Here is a 16,598-nt window from a genome sequence, read left to right on the forward strand (position 1 = left end):
AAGGCACACAATAGTGTAGCAAAGTGTGAGGTCATGCATTTTCGTAGTAGGAATAAAGGTGTAGACTATTTTCTAAATGGGGTGAGAATACAGAAATCAGAGGTGCAAAGGGATTTGGCAGTGCTGTTGCAGGATTCCCAAAAAGTAAATCTGCAAGTTCAAAGTTAAAGAAAGGTAACTTTGAGGGTATGAGACATGAATTGGCCAAGATAGACTGGCAATTAATTCTTAAAGGGTTGACGGTGGATATGCAATGGAAGGCATTTAAAGACAGCATGGATGAACTACAATAATTGCTCATCCCAGTTTGGCAAAAGAATAAATCAGGGAAGGTAGTGCATCCGTGGATAACAAGGGAAATCAGGGATAGTATCAAAACAAAAGATGAAGCATACAAATTAGCCAGAAAAAGCAGCCTACCAGAGGACTGGGAGAAATTCAGTCCAGCAGAGGAGGACAAAGGGCTTAATTAGGAAAGGGAAAATAGATTATGAAAGAAAACAGGCAGGGAACATAAATACCGACTGCAAAAGCTTTTATGGATATGTGAAGAGAAAAAGATTAGTTAAAACAAATGTTGGTCCCTTGCAGTCAGAAACAGGTGAATTGATCATGAGGAACAAGGACATGGCAGACCAATTGAATAACTACTTTGGTTCTGTCTTCACTAAGGAAGACATAAATAATTTGCCAGAAATAGCAGGGGACCGGGGGTCAAATGAGATGGAGGAGCTGAGTGAAATCCAGGTTAGTCGGGAAGTGGTGTTAGGTAAATTGAATGGATTAAAGGCCGATAAATCCCCAGGGTCAGATAGGCTGCATCCCAGAGTGCTTAAGGAAGTAGCCCCAGAAATAGTGGGTGCATTAGTGATAATTTTTCAAAACTCTTTAGATTCTGGAGTAGTACCTGAGGATTGGAGGGTAGCTAATGTAACCCCACTTTTTAAAAAGGGAGGGAGAGAGAAATCGGAGAATTATAGACCAGTTAGTCTAACATCGGTAGTGGGGAAAATGCTAGAGTCAGTTATTAAAGATGGGATAGCAGCACATTTGGAAAGTGGTGAAATCATTGGACAAAGTCAGCATGGATTTATGAAAGGTAAATCATGTCTGACAAATCTTATAGAATTTTTCGAGGATGTAACTAGTAGAGTGGAAGGCTTTCGACATAAGAGATTAGTATGCAAACTTAAAGCACACGGTATTGGGGGTTCAGCATTGATGTGGATAGAAAACTGGCTGGCAGACAGGAAGCAAAGAGTAGAATGAAACGGGTCCTTTTCACAATGGCAGGCAGTGACTAGTTGGGCACCGCAAGGCTCTGCTGGGACCCCAGCTATTTACAATATATATTAATGATTTGGACGAGGGAATTGAATGCAACATCTCCAAGTTTGCGGATGACACAAAGCTTGGGGGCAGTGTTAGCTGTGAGGAGGGTGCTAGGAGGCTGCAACGTGACTTGGATAGGTTGGGTGAGTGGGCAAATGCATGGCAGATGCAGTATAATGTGGATAAATGTGAGGTTATCCACTTTGCTGGCAAGAACAGGAAAGTAGACTATTATTTGAATTAGGAAAAGGGGAGATGTAACGAGACCTGGGTGTCATGGTACACCAGTCATTGAAAGTAGGCATGCAGGTGCAGCAGGCAGTGAAGAAAGTGAATGGTATGTTAGCATTCATAGCAAAAGGATTTGAGTATAGGAGCAGGGAAGTTCTACTGCAGTTGTACAGGATCTTGGTGAGACCACACCTGGAGTATTACGTACAGTTTTGGTCTCCTAATCTGAGGAAAGACATTCTTGCCATAGAGGGAGTACAGAGAAGGTTCACCAGACTGATTCCTGGGATGGCAGAACTTTCATATGAAGAAAGACTGGATAGACTCGGCTTGTACTCGCTAGAATTTAGAAGATTGAGGGGGAAACTTATAGAAACTTACAAAATTCTTAAGGGGTTGGACAGGCTAGTTTCAGGAAGATTGTTCCCTATGTTGGGGAAGTTCAGAACAATGGGTCACAGTTTGAGGATAAGGGGGAAGTCTTTTAGGACCGAGAGGAGAATTTTTTTTTTCACAGAGAGTGGTGAATCTGTGGAATTCTCTGCCACAGAGGGTGGTTGAGGCCAGTTCATTGGCTATATTTAAGAGGGAGTTAGATGTGGCCCTTGTGGCTAAAGGGATCAGGGGGTATGGAGAGAAGGCAGGTACTGGATACTGAGTTGGATGATCAGCCATGATCATATTGAATGGCGGTGCAGGCTCGAAGGGCCGAATGACCTACTGCTGCACACATTTTCTATGTTTCTATGTTTCAATCGGTATGAATGAAAGCAGACTCAATGCTAGCATTTAGTTCAAGATGGTCTGTATATAAAAAAATGTAATGTTGAGGCTCTATAAGGCGCTGGTAAGGCTGCATATCTGAGGAAAGATGTGCTGGCTCTGGAGAGAGTCCAGAGGAGGTGTACAAGAATAATCCCAGGAATTAGTAGATTAACCTATGATGATCGTTTGTTGGCACTGGGCCTGTACCCGCTGGAGTGCAGAAGAATGAGGGGGGACCTCATTTAAGCATTCAGAATAGTGATAGGCATGGGTGGAGAGGATGTTTCCACTAGTGTGAGAGTCTAGGACTAGAGGTCATAGTCTCAATATTAAAGGACATTCTTTTAGGAAGGAGAAGTGGATACATTTCTTTAGTCAGAGGGTGGTGAATCTGTGGAATTCTTTGCCACAGAATGCTGTGGAGGCCGTCAGTGCAGCTATCTTTTGCTTACACTTGTTTTTGGGGCTAGTTCCCTTCAGTTTTCTCTTCAGCATGTAAAAGGCATGCTCAATTAGGTTCAGATCGGGTGATTGAATTGACCATTTTTTAGCTTTGAAAAACGTCTTTGTTGCTTTAGCAGTATGTTTGGGATCATTGTCTTGCTGTAGAATGAACCACTGGCCAATGAGTTTTGAGGCATTTGTTTGAACTTGAGCAGATAGGATGTGTCTATACACTTCAGAATTCATTATGCTACTATTGGCCAAGTCAATCACCCGATCTGAACCCAATTGAGCATGCCTTTTATATGCTGAAGAGAAATCAGAAGGGAACTAGCCCCCAAAACAAGTGTAAGCAAAAGATAGCTGCAATACAGGCCTGGCAGAGCATCACCAGAGAAGACACCTAGCACTTGGTGATATCCATGAATCGCAGACTTCAAGCAGACATTGCATGCAAAGGATATGCAACAAAATACTAAACATGACTACTTTCATTTACATGACATTATGGTGCCCTGAAATGGGAGGACTATGTATAAACACTGCTGTAATTTCTACATGGTGAAACCAAAATGTATAAAAATGGCCCCTATTAAAATCTGACAATGTGCACTTTAACCACATATGATTTTTTTTCTAATACAAATCTCAAATTGTGGAGTACAGAGGCAAATATATAAATGATGGGTCTTTGTCTGAAACATTATGGAGGGCACTGTAATGTTGCTGGGCGTGATACCAATTCCATCTCTTATGTACCTGCATGTAATTCATATCCTTCCATTCCCTGCATATTCATATACCAATCCAAAAGTCTCTTAAATGCCATAATCCTATCTGCCTCAACCACCAACCCCAGCGGTGCGATTCAGGCACTCACCACCCTCTGTAAAAAAAACGTCCTGAACATCTTCTGAAGTGTGTTAAGTGGAGCAAATATCAGTGGTGAATATTTAGGGAATAGCGAACCTACTATCTAAAGTATTAGCATTGCTATGAACAGAATATGGAATACTGAGATAAAAGTACATAATTTTCATGGCATGAGAACTGATCTGACCATGTAATCTAGAAACAAAGATTGGCAAGCAAACATATTTGAATAACAGATTAGTTTTAAGGAAGGGATGGTTCAGTTATAGACCGAGCCAGACAGAACTGTCGATAATGACAGATATTGAATAAAACATAGAAATAAAGCATTTGACAGATACCGGATTGAATAAAAATATGAGAACTAGGCTAATTAAAGAAGGTCTGGGGCATGTTTAAAAAAAAAAAAAGAGAATTAGAGGATCAAATAGAGGGTTGAAAAAAGACTGGCAGAACACGTAAAAGGGGACGAAGACATGAAAATAGTAAATGGCTAGGAGGAGCAGTGGGACTACAAATTAGGAATCGAGATCTTTATGGAGACAAAGGGTATCGCTGGGGTACTAATTGCATTTTATATCAGTGGTTAACCAAATTATGCTATTAGGGCCTCGGCAAAGGAAGATGCATTTGTGAACCTGAATGGGCTTAAAATCGACGAAGACATAGAAAGGTAACTCTGCTGAAAATGGAGTATCATCTATTCCAAATGGGATACATTCTATGTTACTGAGTGGAGACATTGCAGAGATATTGATCATAATCTTTAAAATCAGGTTGATGCCTCAGGACAAGGTTTTGTTTTATTTGACAAAGAGAACAAGCAAATTAGTTTGTCCTCTGTAATAAGGAAACATGGAAATGAAAATCTGAGACATTTAGACAAATCCGGATTAATTAGAAAAGACCAGCATGGATTTGTTAAAGGCAAAACGTGCAACTTCATAAATGGTTTTGATGAGGTAACAAAAAGGGCCAATAAGGGAAATGTGGTTGTTTTGGTGTGGATGATCTTTCAAAAAGCATATGATAAAGAACCAGCAAGGCATTTGATAAGGTTCTACATGGTAGGCTGCTCTGGAAAGTAAGATTGCATAGGATCCAGGGAGAGCTTGCTGACTGGATAGAGAGTTAGTTTCATGGAAGGAAGCAGAGGGTGATGGTGGAAGATTGTTTTTCGGACTGGAGGCCTGTGACAAGTTGTGTGCCTCAGGGATCAGTGCTAGGCTCTTTGCTGTTTGTGGTTTATTGCAATGATTTTGATGAAAATGTACAAGGCATAATTAGCAAGTTTGCAGATAAACAAAAGTAGGTGGCATTGTAGAAAGCGAAGATGGTTATCAAAAATTGCAGCAGGAGCTTGATCAGTTGGGCAAGTGGGCTGATGAATGGTTAATGGAGTTTAATACAGAAAAGTGCGAGGTATTGGATTTTGGGAAGTCAAACCTGGACAGGACCTACACAGTGAATGGCAGAGCTCCGGGGAGTTTTGTAGAGCAGAGGGAGCTGCGAGTGTAGGTACATATTTCCTGGAAAGTGGTGGCATGGTAGATAGGATGGTCAAGAAATCTTTGCCACATTAGCTTTCACCAGTCAGAGTATGTTGGGAGGTTATGTTAGAGTTATACAATATATTGATGTGGACACATTTGAAATATTGTGTTCAGTTTTGGTCACCCTGTTATAGGAAAGATGTTGTTATGCTGGTAAGGGCACAGAGAAGATTTATCGTCAAGTCAAGTCAATTTTATTTCTATAGCACATTTAAAAACAACTCTTGTTGACCAAAGTGCTTTACATCAGTGCAGGTACTAACGTGCTACATACAAGAATGTTGCCAGGATGTGAGGGCCAAAGCTATAGAGTGAGGTTGAGCAGGCTAGGGCTTTATTTCTTGGAGCGCAGGAGGATGAGGGGTGATCTTGCATAAGATGATGAGGTGATTAGATAAATGCACAGTCTTAAACCCAGAGTAGGGGAATCAAGAACCAGAGGATAGAGTTTTAAGGTGAGGGTGGGAAAGATTTAATAAGAACCTGAGGGGCAAATTTTTTACACAAAGGGTAGCAGGTGTATAGAATGAGCTGCCAGGGGAGGTAGTTGAGGCAGTTACTGTCACAATGTTTAAAATACATTTGGACAGGTACATGGATAGTATAGGTTTAGAAGTATATGGGCCAAATGCAGGCAGGTGGGACTAGTGTAGGTTGACCTATTAGTGTACTGTAGGTGGTCAGTGTGGGCAAGTTGGGCCAAAGGGCCTGTTTCCATGCTGTATGACTAGGACTGCTTAATAGGTAGAGTTGCTGCCTTACAGCGCCCGAGACTGGTTTAATCTGAATAGGAATACAGCTGCCTGTATGAGGTTTGTACGTATTCCCCGTGACAGTGTGGGTTTTTATCCGGGTGCTCTGGTTTCCTCCCACACTCGAAAGATGTACAGGTTTTTAGGTTAATTGACTTTGGTACAAAATTGTAAATTGGCCCTAATGTGTAGAATAAGGCTAGTGTGCGGGGACCGCTGGTCGGTGCAGACTCGGTGGGTCGAAGGGTTTGTTTCTGCGCTGTATCTCTAAATTAAAAAAGTCAAAACTTAATTGCATATAAGGAAGAAGACAAAGTGTGGTAGTGAACATTTATTTTTCTAACCATTAGGGTTAACCATAAGACCCTTCTGTCGTGGGGTAGACTGACTCCCCTCCCTAATCTTTGCACATCCCCAATCCTTTCCACTCGTCACTTTAATTTCATGTTACATGTATTTTGTGTTTTATGACTGTTGACAAATCAATTTCCCTCCTGGGATAAATCCCAGGAAGGTGGAATCTCATGTAGATAGGGTGGTAAAGAAAGCTTTTGGTGTGCTGGCCTTTATAAATCAAAGCATTGAGTATAGAAGTTGGGATGTAATGTTAAAATTGTACAAGGCATTGGTGAGGCCAATTCTGGAGTATGGTGTACAATTTTGGTCACCTAATTATAGGAAGGATGTCAACAAAATAGAGCGAGTACAGAGGAGATTTACTAGAATGTTGCCTGGGTTTCAGCAACTAAGTTACAGAGAAAGGTTGAACAAGTTAGGTCTTTATTCTTTGGAGCGCAGAAGGTTAAGGGGGGACTTGATAGAGGTTTTTAAAATGATGAGAGGGATAGACAGAGTTGACGTGGATAAGCTTTTCCCATTGAGAGTAGGGAAGATTCAAACAAGAGGACATGACTTCAGAATTAAGGGACAGTTTAGGGGTAACATGAGGGTGAACTTCTTTACTCAGAGAGTGGTAGCTGTGTGGAATGAACTTCCAGTGGAAGTGGTGGAGGCAGGTTCGATTTTATCATTTAAAAATAAATTGGATAGGTATATGGACGGGAAAGGTATGGAGGGTTATGGTCTGAGTGCAGGTAGATGGGAATAACCATATAACCATATAACAATTACAGCACGGAAACAGGCCATCTCGACCCTTCTAGTCCGTGCCGAACACATAATCTCCCCTAGTCCCATATACCTGCGCTCAGACCATAACCCTCCATTCCTTTCCCATCCATATAACTATCCAATTTATTTTTAAATGATAAAAACGAACCTGCCTCCACCACCTTCACTGGAAGCTCATTCCACACAGCTACCACTCTCTGAGTAAAGAAGTTCCCCCTCATGTTACCCCTAAACTTCAGTCCCTTAATTCTCAAGTCATGTCCCCTTGTTTGAATCTTCCCTACTCTCAGTGGGAAAAGCTTTTCCACGTCAACTCTGTCTATCCCTCTCATCATTTTAAAAACCTCTATCAAGTCCCCCCTTAACCTTCTGCGCTCCAAAGAATAAAGCCCTAACTTGTTCAACCTTTCTCTGTAACTTAGTTGCTGAAACCCAGGCAACATTCTAGTAAATCTCCTCTGTACTCTCTCTATTTTGTTGACATCCTTCCTATAATTAGGCGACCAAAATTGTACACCATACTCCAGAATTGGCCTCACCAATGCCTTGTACAATTTTAACATTACATCCCAACTTCTATACTCAATGCTCTGATTTATAAAGGCCAGGGGAGAATAAGTGTTCGCCACGGACTAGAAGGGCCGAGATGGCCTGTTTCCGTGCTGTAATTGTTATATGGTTATATGGTGTTATAAATAAACTTCTATCTTATCGTATATCTGTGTTTCTAAGGTTGGTCCAGCAACATTCCTTTTTTTCCTTATATGTTGATCTGGATGAGAAGGTGATATGAAACCTGGAAATTAAGTGGATTCTGAGAACATAGTAATAAAGCAAAAAAATACAGGCCAATCATATGGCAGATGAAAATGCAGAGTGCTATGTTTTGACAAGACAACTGAGGCGAGGAAACATAAATTAGAAGACACAGTTCTGAAAGAAATATGAAAAGAGTGGCAACATGAAGAATCATACTGCATGAAGCTGGCCATTAGGCCCATCACATCCACTGTACTGGTCACCCATCCATATTAATCCCATCTTCCAGCATTTGGCTCTATGTCTGGGTGATTCAAGTCTCTGCTTCCATCAGTATATTCCAGTTACTCGCAACTCTCTGGATGAAAAAGGTCCAACTCAGATTCCCTAAATATCTCTTATTCCTTAACCTAACTCTGTACCACTCATAACATTCTATACTCAATCATATCCTCTTTTAAACAGACTCGGCCTCTCTAGTCTCTTTTCATGACTAAAACTCTCCATCCCAGACAACAGCTATGGAATCTCCCTTGCACCCTACCCTCTCCAGCACTATCATGTCTCTCCTATAGTGTGCTGACAGAACTGCAGCAATACTCAAGTTGAAATCTGGCCAATATTTTGTAAAGTGGGAGCATAACCTCCCTGCTCTTGTACTCAATTTTCCAGATCGGGGCATACTGTATATGTGTCTAAATTATTAAAAGTGGGAAGGCAGGTTAATTGAAACATATGGGACCCTGGGTTTTATCTTGTTTTCATTTTGGAGACATTGTACGTGGTTCAATTATCTATTATATAGGAGGGAAGTCAAGGTTAACCTTTATAAACAAAGTTTGTTCCTCCATAACTGGAGTTTGATCGCATTTTGGGAACCACACTTAAAAAGATGTTTAAAGAAATTAGAATGATTCTAGGATGAGAGATTTGAGTTTTTTAGATAAATCTGAGAAGTGTATTATTATCCTTGGAACAGACGATGTGAAAGGGTTTGTTGAAGGTATCATGAAATAATGACAGTCATTGGAGAGAAACCAGAGGACATAAAAGGAAAGTAAGAAGCAAAAGAACTGAAGACAACATAAAGAAGCATTTTTTTTAAACAGTAGGTGTTAAGGATGTGGAATGTGCTGATGGTGAAGTACCAGAGTGTATAGCAGAAGCAGATTTGATTGGGATGATTGGCAGGCATTTTGATAAGCATTTGAAATTAAAATATTTGCAGAACTATAGAGAATTGAAAGTTTAGAATCTTAGAATGGTTATAACAGGGAAGAAGACTATTCAACCCATTGTGTGTATCAGAGTGGGACTAATTGGTGTACTCTTTAATTAAACTGGCACAGACTCAAAGGGCTAAATGGCCTCCTTCCTTGCGGGAACCTTTCTGTGATTGTATTATTTCCATATAAAATTACTCATTGTGCTTGCTCAAAAGTGGTGTTTCAAAGTAGTATTTAGTGTGAATGGGCAGTGGAATGATGCATGGCTAACAATAAAGTATCATCACAATTCAACTTTAGGAGTTTTACTGTCAAAGAATTTAAACAGCTACTTTTTTTTAAAATTCTAACATTTTCTCCCCAAGATTGTTGCAAGATATGATATTATTTGTGTACCCTTTTCTTGGCTAGAGTTGGACAGATACAATGAAGCAAAATGAAAATGAAGAAATATGCAGGAAAACAGTGGCTGGAGATTTTATTTCAGAAAACCAAGCTCCTGTTCGTGGGTTCAATGCTTCACTTCAGGTAGAAATAAAAGTTTTATAAATTTACTTTCTGTATTCTGATATTTATTCCCATTTTTTTCTTTGGATTTTTATTAGAGATTTATTCCCATTTTTTTTCTTCTTTGGACTTCTAGGATTCTGTTTTTGGCTACAGTTAATGTAGATATCACTTTTTAATCAACAAGCATGTCCAGATTTGATATTTTGATATTCATACATAATTGCATTAAAGTAATTTAAATCCATAAAAATGTAAACAAGGCATTTTTTCCCCTCGGCCAACAAGAAGATCGTTGATAAAGTCCTGAGTGTAAATCATATATGTTATTAATAATTAAATGACTTGTACACACACGATCTAAAATATAAATTTATGTGATACACAGTATCCTCCAAGAGGATACTGAAGGTGGCACGGTGGTTCAGCGGGAGAGTTGCTGCCTTACAACAGCAGAGACCCGGGTTCGATCCTGACTATGAGTGCTGTTCTTATGGAGTTTGTACATTCTCCCTGTAACCGTGTGGGTTTTCTCTAGGTTCTCCGGTTTCGTCCCACACTCCAAAGACATACAGGTGTGTAGGTTAATTTGGCTTTGATAAAAACAATTGTAAATTGTCCTTAGTGTGTAGGATGGTGCTGGATTGCGGGTGATCGCTGGTTGGTGCGGACATGGTGAGCCGAAGGACCTGTTTCCATGCTGTATCTCAAAAGTAAGTGTAAGTAAGCCAACACCGATGACTTCTCCTGTGCAGACATCCTCAGCATTGATGCTTTGGTTACACTCTGTCAGTTCTGATGGGTTGGCCATTTTATTCATTTCTGACATCAGACTTCTGTAGATTAACCCTTATTAATTCATGCCATTTATAACCTTCACCACACAAATATGCATGCCACCCTTTACATGGCATTACGGTACTACACAACGACTCTCTCTCTCGCTCGGGCACGAGTTAGTAAGCGAGACGCAAACAGCTGGCTGTTAAAATGTTCCAGTGTATTTGATGAAATAAAGTTGGACTTCATCATGAATGTGTTTTTATTTATTGAGCTGCCAATAAACACGGTGTCAGAGTCTTGAATCACGTCTCCAACTATTTTGCCTGAATTTATTTTAGTTTATTTTTTTACATCGAATATGGATAGTTCCTTACGCAGACCAGATCCTTTGGTATTCGACAGTAATCTTGCTGAACGGTGGCGCATCTTCGAGGTGGAATTCGGGATTTTCATTGATGCTGCCCACCCTGAAGCTGCACCCATTGTTGCGTCAATTCTCCTCAATGTGGCGGGCACAGAGGCTGCCCTGTGGGCACAGGATTTCCACTACGGCCCAGAACACACCGATCCGGTAACACATGTTGTGACCCCAGCAGAATCCACCAGAGACCCGGCCTGCCTCCTCTGAAAGTTCAGAGACCTGTGCCAACTTCGCACCAACGTTATCATGGAGCACCACAAGTGTATTTCCCGCAGCCAACAAGAGGGCGAAACAATTGAATCCTACATTGGTGCCCTCAAGAGCATTGCATCCAGATGCCACTACCAAGACCGCGACATGCCCATCCGCGGCAGTCTCGTATATGGCATCCTGAATGATAAGGTGAGAAATCAATTACTCCGGGATGAGGAGCTTACACTTGATAAGGTTGAATGTGCTTGCCGGGTTGCAGAGTACACTGATACCCATACCAAAACCTTGGGACCGGGGCAACACTCTGCCTACGACGTCCATGCCTTCTATATGTCCCCACGACCAGCTTTAAGCCCTCAACAATCGCCTAAACCCTCAGGGAGGGTGACTGATCATCTAGTCAATAACTGTGGTAATTGTGTGGGCTCACACACAAAATTTCGTGAGCAATGTCCCGCTTATGGCAACTCTTGCCTCTATTGTAAAAAGAGAGCCCATTTTATCCGTGTGCTGCCGCACCCGTGCCAACAGAGCCCAGTCACAACAATCTCACTATGCACTTGAACCTACACTCTCCCACGAAATGCTGTCTGAAACAGCAGAACCTCAACCGCAGCACCTGCAAGAAGTTAGCCAAACAATACATTCTAGTATTCCCGACTCTGTGGCTACAGACAGTGATCCCACGACAACGCTCAGTATCAACCACACCAGGATTGCTGCTAAGATAGACACGGGGCAAGATGTAACGTAATCTCACTGATAGATCTCAAAAGAATTCACAACAATGAAACTGTTCCGAAAACAAACAAGTTACACCCATTTGGTGGGGGGGGATTTACAGCCAGTGGGTACGGTTACACTACAATGCCATCTAGCGTCTCAAGTTTACAACTTGGAATTTTTAATCGTAAAAGAAGAAGTGCCACATCTTCTGGGCATTGAGGCATGCCATAATATGAACCTAGTTTTCTTCGGCAAAACTGTGTATCAGCTGTCGACCTCTCAAAATCCTACCCAGCAACTACTCGAACAATACAAAGACCTTTTTGACAATCAGCTGGGCAAGTTTCCCACAGAATACAATATTGTGACCGACAAGGAAGTTATACCTGTCGTTCGTTCTCTTCACAAACTCCCGCATGCAATGAAGGACCACGTCAAAGCCGAATTATACAGAATGGAAACACTGGGCGTAATAGCCCCATGTCAACAACTCCTCCTCTTGGGTCTCCACCATGGTTGCAGCAGTCGAGAAGCACCAAGACGAAATAAGGATCTGCATCAACCCTAAGGATTTAAATACTGCCATCAAACGGCCACTCCACCCAATGCGGACGGTGGAAGAAGTCGCTGCCAACCTGGGTAAAGTCACAGTTTTTTCTGTCCTAGATGCAAATAACTCATTTTGGCAAATGCCACCAGACCATGCATCCTCCATGTTAACCACATTCGCAATGTCCTTCGGACGCTACTGATTTTTACGGATGCCATTTGGCATCAATTCAGCCAGTGAGGTTTTCCAGCGTACTATGGAACAACTCTTTGATAGCTACCCATGTCACATAATTGTAGACGACATCCTGGTCACCGGGCGCAACGCACAAGAACATGACTCAAACCTGAAACAGGTCCTGGATCGTTCCAGGGAGGTAAATCTCAAACTCAACCCTCTCAAATGCAGGTTTTGGGACGACAAAGTGACTTATGTGGGCCACGTGTTCACCAACAACAGACTTAAGCCAGGCCCGTTTAAAATCATTGCCATCAACAAAATGCCAGCACTTATGGACGTGACTACTCTACAACAACTCTTAGGCATGGTAAACTACCTTGGGAAATTCACCCTAAACTTCAGCGAGCTATCAGCCCCGCTGCGACAACTGACCCACAAGGATACACACTGGTCCTGGCACCAACACCAGCAGAGGGCGTTTGAAACCCTCAAACAACTAATGTCTTGCGCTCCAACCCTCGCATACTTTGATGCCAAATTACCCGTCACCCTCACCTGTGATGCCTCCCAGTATGGACTGGGCGCTGCTTGCCTACAAGACGATGGAAAGGGCGCCTGACCAGTTGCCTTTGCCTCCCTTACCATGACCGACACTGAACAGCGCTACGCTCAAATTGAAAAGGAGCTACTTGCAGTAACCTTTGCCTGCAATAAATTGAAGGACTTTACCTTTGGCAACCCGATCACGGTCGAAACCGATCACCAGCCCCTGGTCAGTATCCTCAGTAAGCTGATTCACACGGCACCAGCGCGTTTACAACGCATAATGATGGAACTACAGAGATATGACATCAGACTAACCTACAAACGTGGTAAGGACATGCGCTTAGCTGACACCCTCTCACGGGCACCTCGCCCAACCTGCGAAAAACACCTGTCTGATGATGAGCATGAGGGGTACACGGTTATGATGGTCTCCTGCCTCCCATTTGCCGGTTTAGACATCCTAGTGTCACAAACAGCTGCAGACGAAATGCTACAATTGCTGGCCACTGTCATCCGCTGCGGCTGGCCAGACAAACAGCACCACCTGCCACAGGCTGTCCAACCATTTTTCCCTGTCCGTGATGAACTGGTCATTCAGGACGGCGTGATAATGAAAGGACACAAGGCGGTCATCCCGAAGTCTCTTCATAACAAGTACGTCGACATTGTCCATGGGGGCCATCCAGGTGCAGTAATAACCCTTCAACATGCGAAAGGAATGCTGTTCTGGCCAGACATGGCTAACTACATTCTAGAGAAGATTGCTGCCTGCCACATCTGCAATAGCTTGACCCCGCACCAACAGAAACAACCACTCCTCTCGTACCCCACGCCGGACTTACCCTGGTCCACAGTAGCAGCCGACATCTTCGAGTGGCACGGCCAGCAATACCTGGTTTTAGTTGATTCCTACTCAGGATGGTTTGAAATCGGCCTGCTCAGTAGCCCGACCTCAGCCATGGTCATTTAGAAACTAACTCGTCACTTTTCTGTCCACAGAGCTCCCCTAAAGCTACTCTCAGACAAGGGACCTCAATTCTCCAGTCAGCTCTTCACGAATTTCGCGAAAAACTGGGACTTTCACCACATTACCAGTAGCCCCGAGTACCCGCAGTCTAACGGCCTGGCTGAGTGCACGGTAAAAAGTGCAAAGGAACTAATGGAACACTCACACAGGGCCGGCTCTGATGTTTATCTCGATTTACTCAGCCTACGGAACATCGTCCGTGACCCTCTCCTGGGATCTGCAGTCGAACAGCTCATGTCATGGCGAACCCACTCCACTCTGCCTATGGCCAAGCAACTACTAGAACCACAAGTTCGTGCGCCGTCAGTCATCCAATCCCAGCTCCAAAGTCGCCGCAACATACAAAGAAAATACTACGATAAAACCAGCTCTCCACTTCAACCGCTCAACAAGGGACAGGTTGTCCGTTTGTGGTCACTCCAAGGTTACGACCGCCTCGGAGTCATTCTGCGGAACCACGCCCGTACTTAGTCAGCATTGACAACAGAATTTATCGGCGAACCCGCCAACACCTCTTTCCGGTTAATGAACCGGCACCTCCACGTCCTTACCCGGACCAGCCCGCCGGTCTTCCCTCACGCTCTGCGAATGCTGCTCCAGCGATTCCTCTGCCAGTGCCAGTGCCATCCCTGCCTTCCCCGGTGCCCCAACCTCCACCGGTGTCTTCTCCTCCGTGTTCACCCGATAAGGGACTTGTTACCCCAGCGAAGGATGAGGTGTCTGCTGGAGGTTATTATCGTACACGTGCAGGTCGTGTCTGCATGCCAAACCCACTAATTTGAAAATTTACTGGCTAGACCTGAACTGTGTATGACCTGTCTAGTTTTATGTGGCCTCATATGCAGTAAAATAATAAATGCCGCACCTTATACTCCACGAACCACTATATATGCTTTACTTTAAGAGGAAGGATGTAGATTAACCCTTATTAATTCATGCCATTTATAACGTCCACCACACAAATATGCATGACACCCTTTACATGGTATTACGGTACTACACAAAGACTCTCTCTCTCGCTCGCTCGGGCACTAGTTAGTAAATGAGACGCAAGCAGCTGGCTGTTGAAATGCTCCAGTGTATTTGATGAAATAAAGTTGGACTTCATCATGAATGTGTTTTTATTTATTGGGCCGCCAATAAACAACTTCTGACACTATATTCTAGGCTCTGGCTCACCAAACAGACAGAAAAAACAATTGAAGAGAGTGCTCAAAGTCTCCCTGAAAAACTACAAAATCTCCACCGACTCATGGGAATTCCTGGCCCATGACTGCTCAAAATGTAGAAGGAGCATTTGGGATTGCATTGGAAGTACAAAGAACTCCAATGTAAATGGCATAGGGAGCACAACACTACTATCAGGCACCATCTGGCCTCTTTCTGAGTCTGTGGTTCCCACTTTGCCTGATATGTCATCTCGGAGCATACGGAACTGAAGAAGAAATAGAACACAATATTGTGAAATTAATGTTGGTTATACTACTACTATCACTTGTACCTATAATATTATCTTCAACAAATTAAATATCTAAGGCATTTAAAATGAACTATTATTAACAAATAAAGTTTGATAATAAGGTAAACTTGGATTCTGCCAAAATTGGGCAAGTAAAAATAACTGATGTTTTTCTTTCCAACAAAGTATAAGAATTTGATTAGATCTTTTACAGGTATCAAAATAGTTTGATCTATTACTGGTCTACTTCATAAAATCAAGGTCTGATTCAATCAAGTCTGTAAAATTGTGTTCAAATTAAGTTACTGCTTTATTTATACTATTTATATATATGGCAGATAACTGAAAAAATAGTGATTCTTAAGTTTACAGACATTATTAATGCCCCTGTCCAGATTGTGGGCGACAAGGTTCTGTGAGAAAGAAATGTTTCTTTTATTTGGTTTTGATGGTGGCATCATGGGTTGTGGGAAAGGTGCATATGTCTCACAGGGCAATCATACCAGTTTGATAACAGCACAAGAAAACAACAATGTAGACATACCTTGAGAAGATTTCGCAGTGAAGCAGTCTGAAGAAGGGGGTTGACCCGAAACGTCACCCATTCCTTCTATCCAGAGATGCTGCCTGTCCCGCTGAGTTACTCCAGCATTTTGTGTCTACCTTCAAGAAAACAAGATGGCCAACATTGTCAGATTTAATAAATAGTGTAATTGAACCATTCATCATTTAAACTTTACACATGACAGACAGAAAAATGTCAAAAGTACAAATCTAGTTTAAAAAATGTAAATTTTTCTGTGAAGACTGAAAATGACACAAAGCTTCTCTGATGAATGAATCTACTGTGCTGCATGGAGGTATAGAGATGTAGAGAGATAGGAATATTCCAGGATTATACACTGGTCAACATCTTTAATTGATTTTAGCTAAAACTATGAGACTACAGTAGCTGGGTTCAGTATTCTAGCTGGAGAGAAATCTAGAATTCCTCCCACCCCTCTTTTCTTCATGATATTCAATTCAAGAGGCCATGCAAGAAAAAGCATGTATAATGCCTTTGGTTATAAGATTCTATATGTGGTGCAATTGGACTATAAGTGAAACTGATGTTTGCCAG

The 16,598-nt window shown here is 42.3% G+C and overlaps 1 protein-coding gene across 1 annotated transcript in view; it reads left to right on the forward strand.

Annotated features, from left to right (window-relative positions):
* The window catches only part of LOC116971771 (sperm-associated antigen 1-like), a 31,015-nt gene extending 21,282 nt beyond the window's left edge, over positions 1 to 9,733 (forward strand). The window contains exons 4-5 of the mRNA XM_033018876.1: positions 9,478 to 9,594; positions 9,710 to 9,733. Of these exons, the coding sequence (XP_032874767.1) occupies positions 9,478 to 9,594; positions 9,710 to 9,733 (141 nt within the window). The remainder of the gene's footprint in view (positions 1 to 9,477; positions 9,595 to 9,709) is intronic.
* Positions 9,734 to 16,598: the final 6,865 nt, after the last annotated feature.

This window comes from Amblyraja radiata, chromosome 4 (genome assembly GCF_010909765.2).
Source record: "Amblyraja radiata isolate CabotCenter1 chromosome 4, sAmbRad1.1.pri, whole genome shotgun sequence".
Lineage (NCBI taxonomy): Eukaryota > Metazoa > Chordata > Chondrichthyes > Rajiformes > Rajidae > Amblyraja > Amblyraja radiata.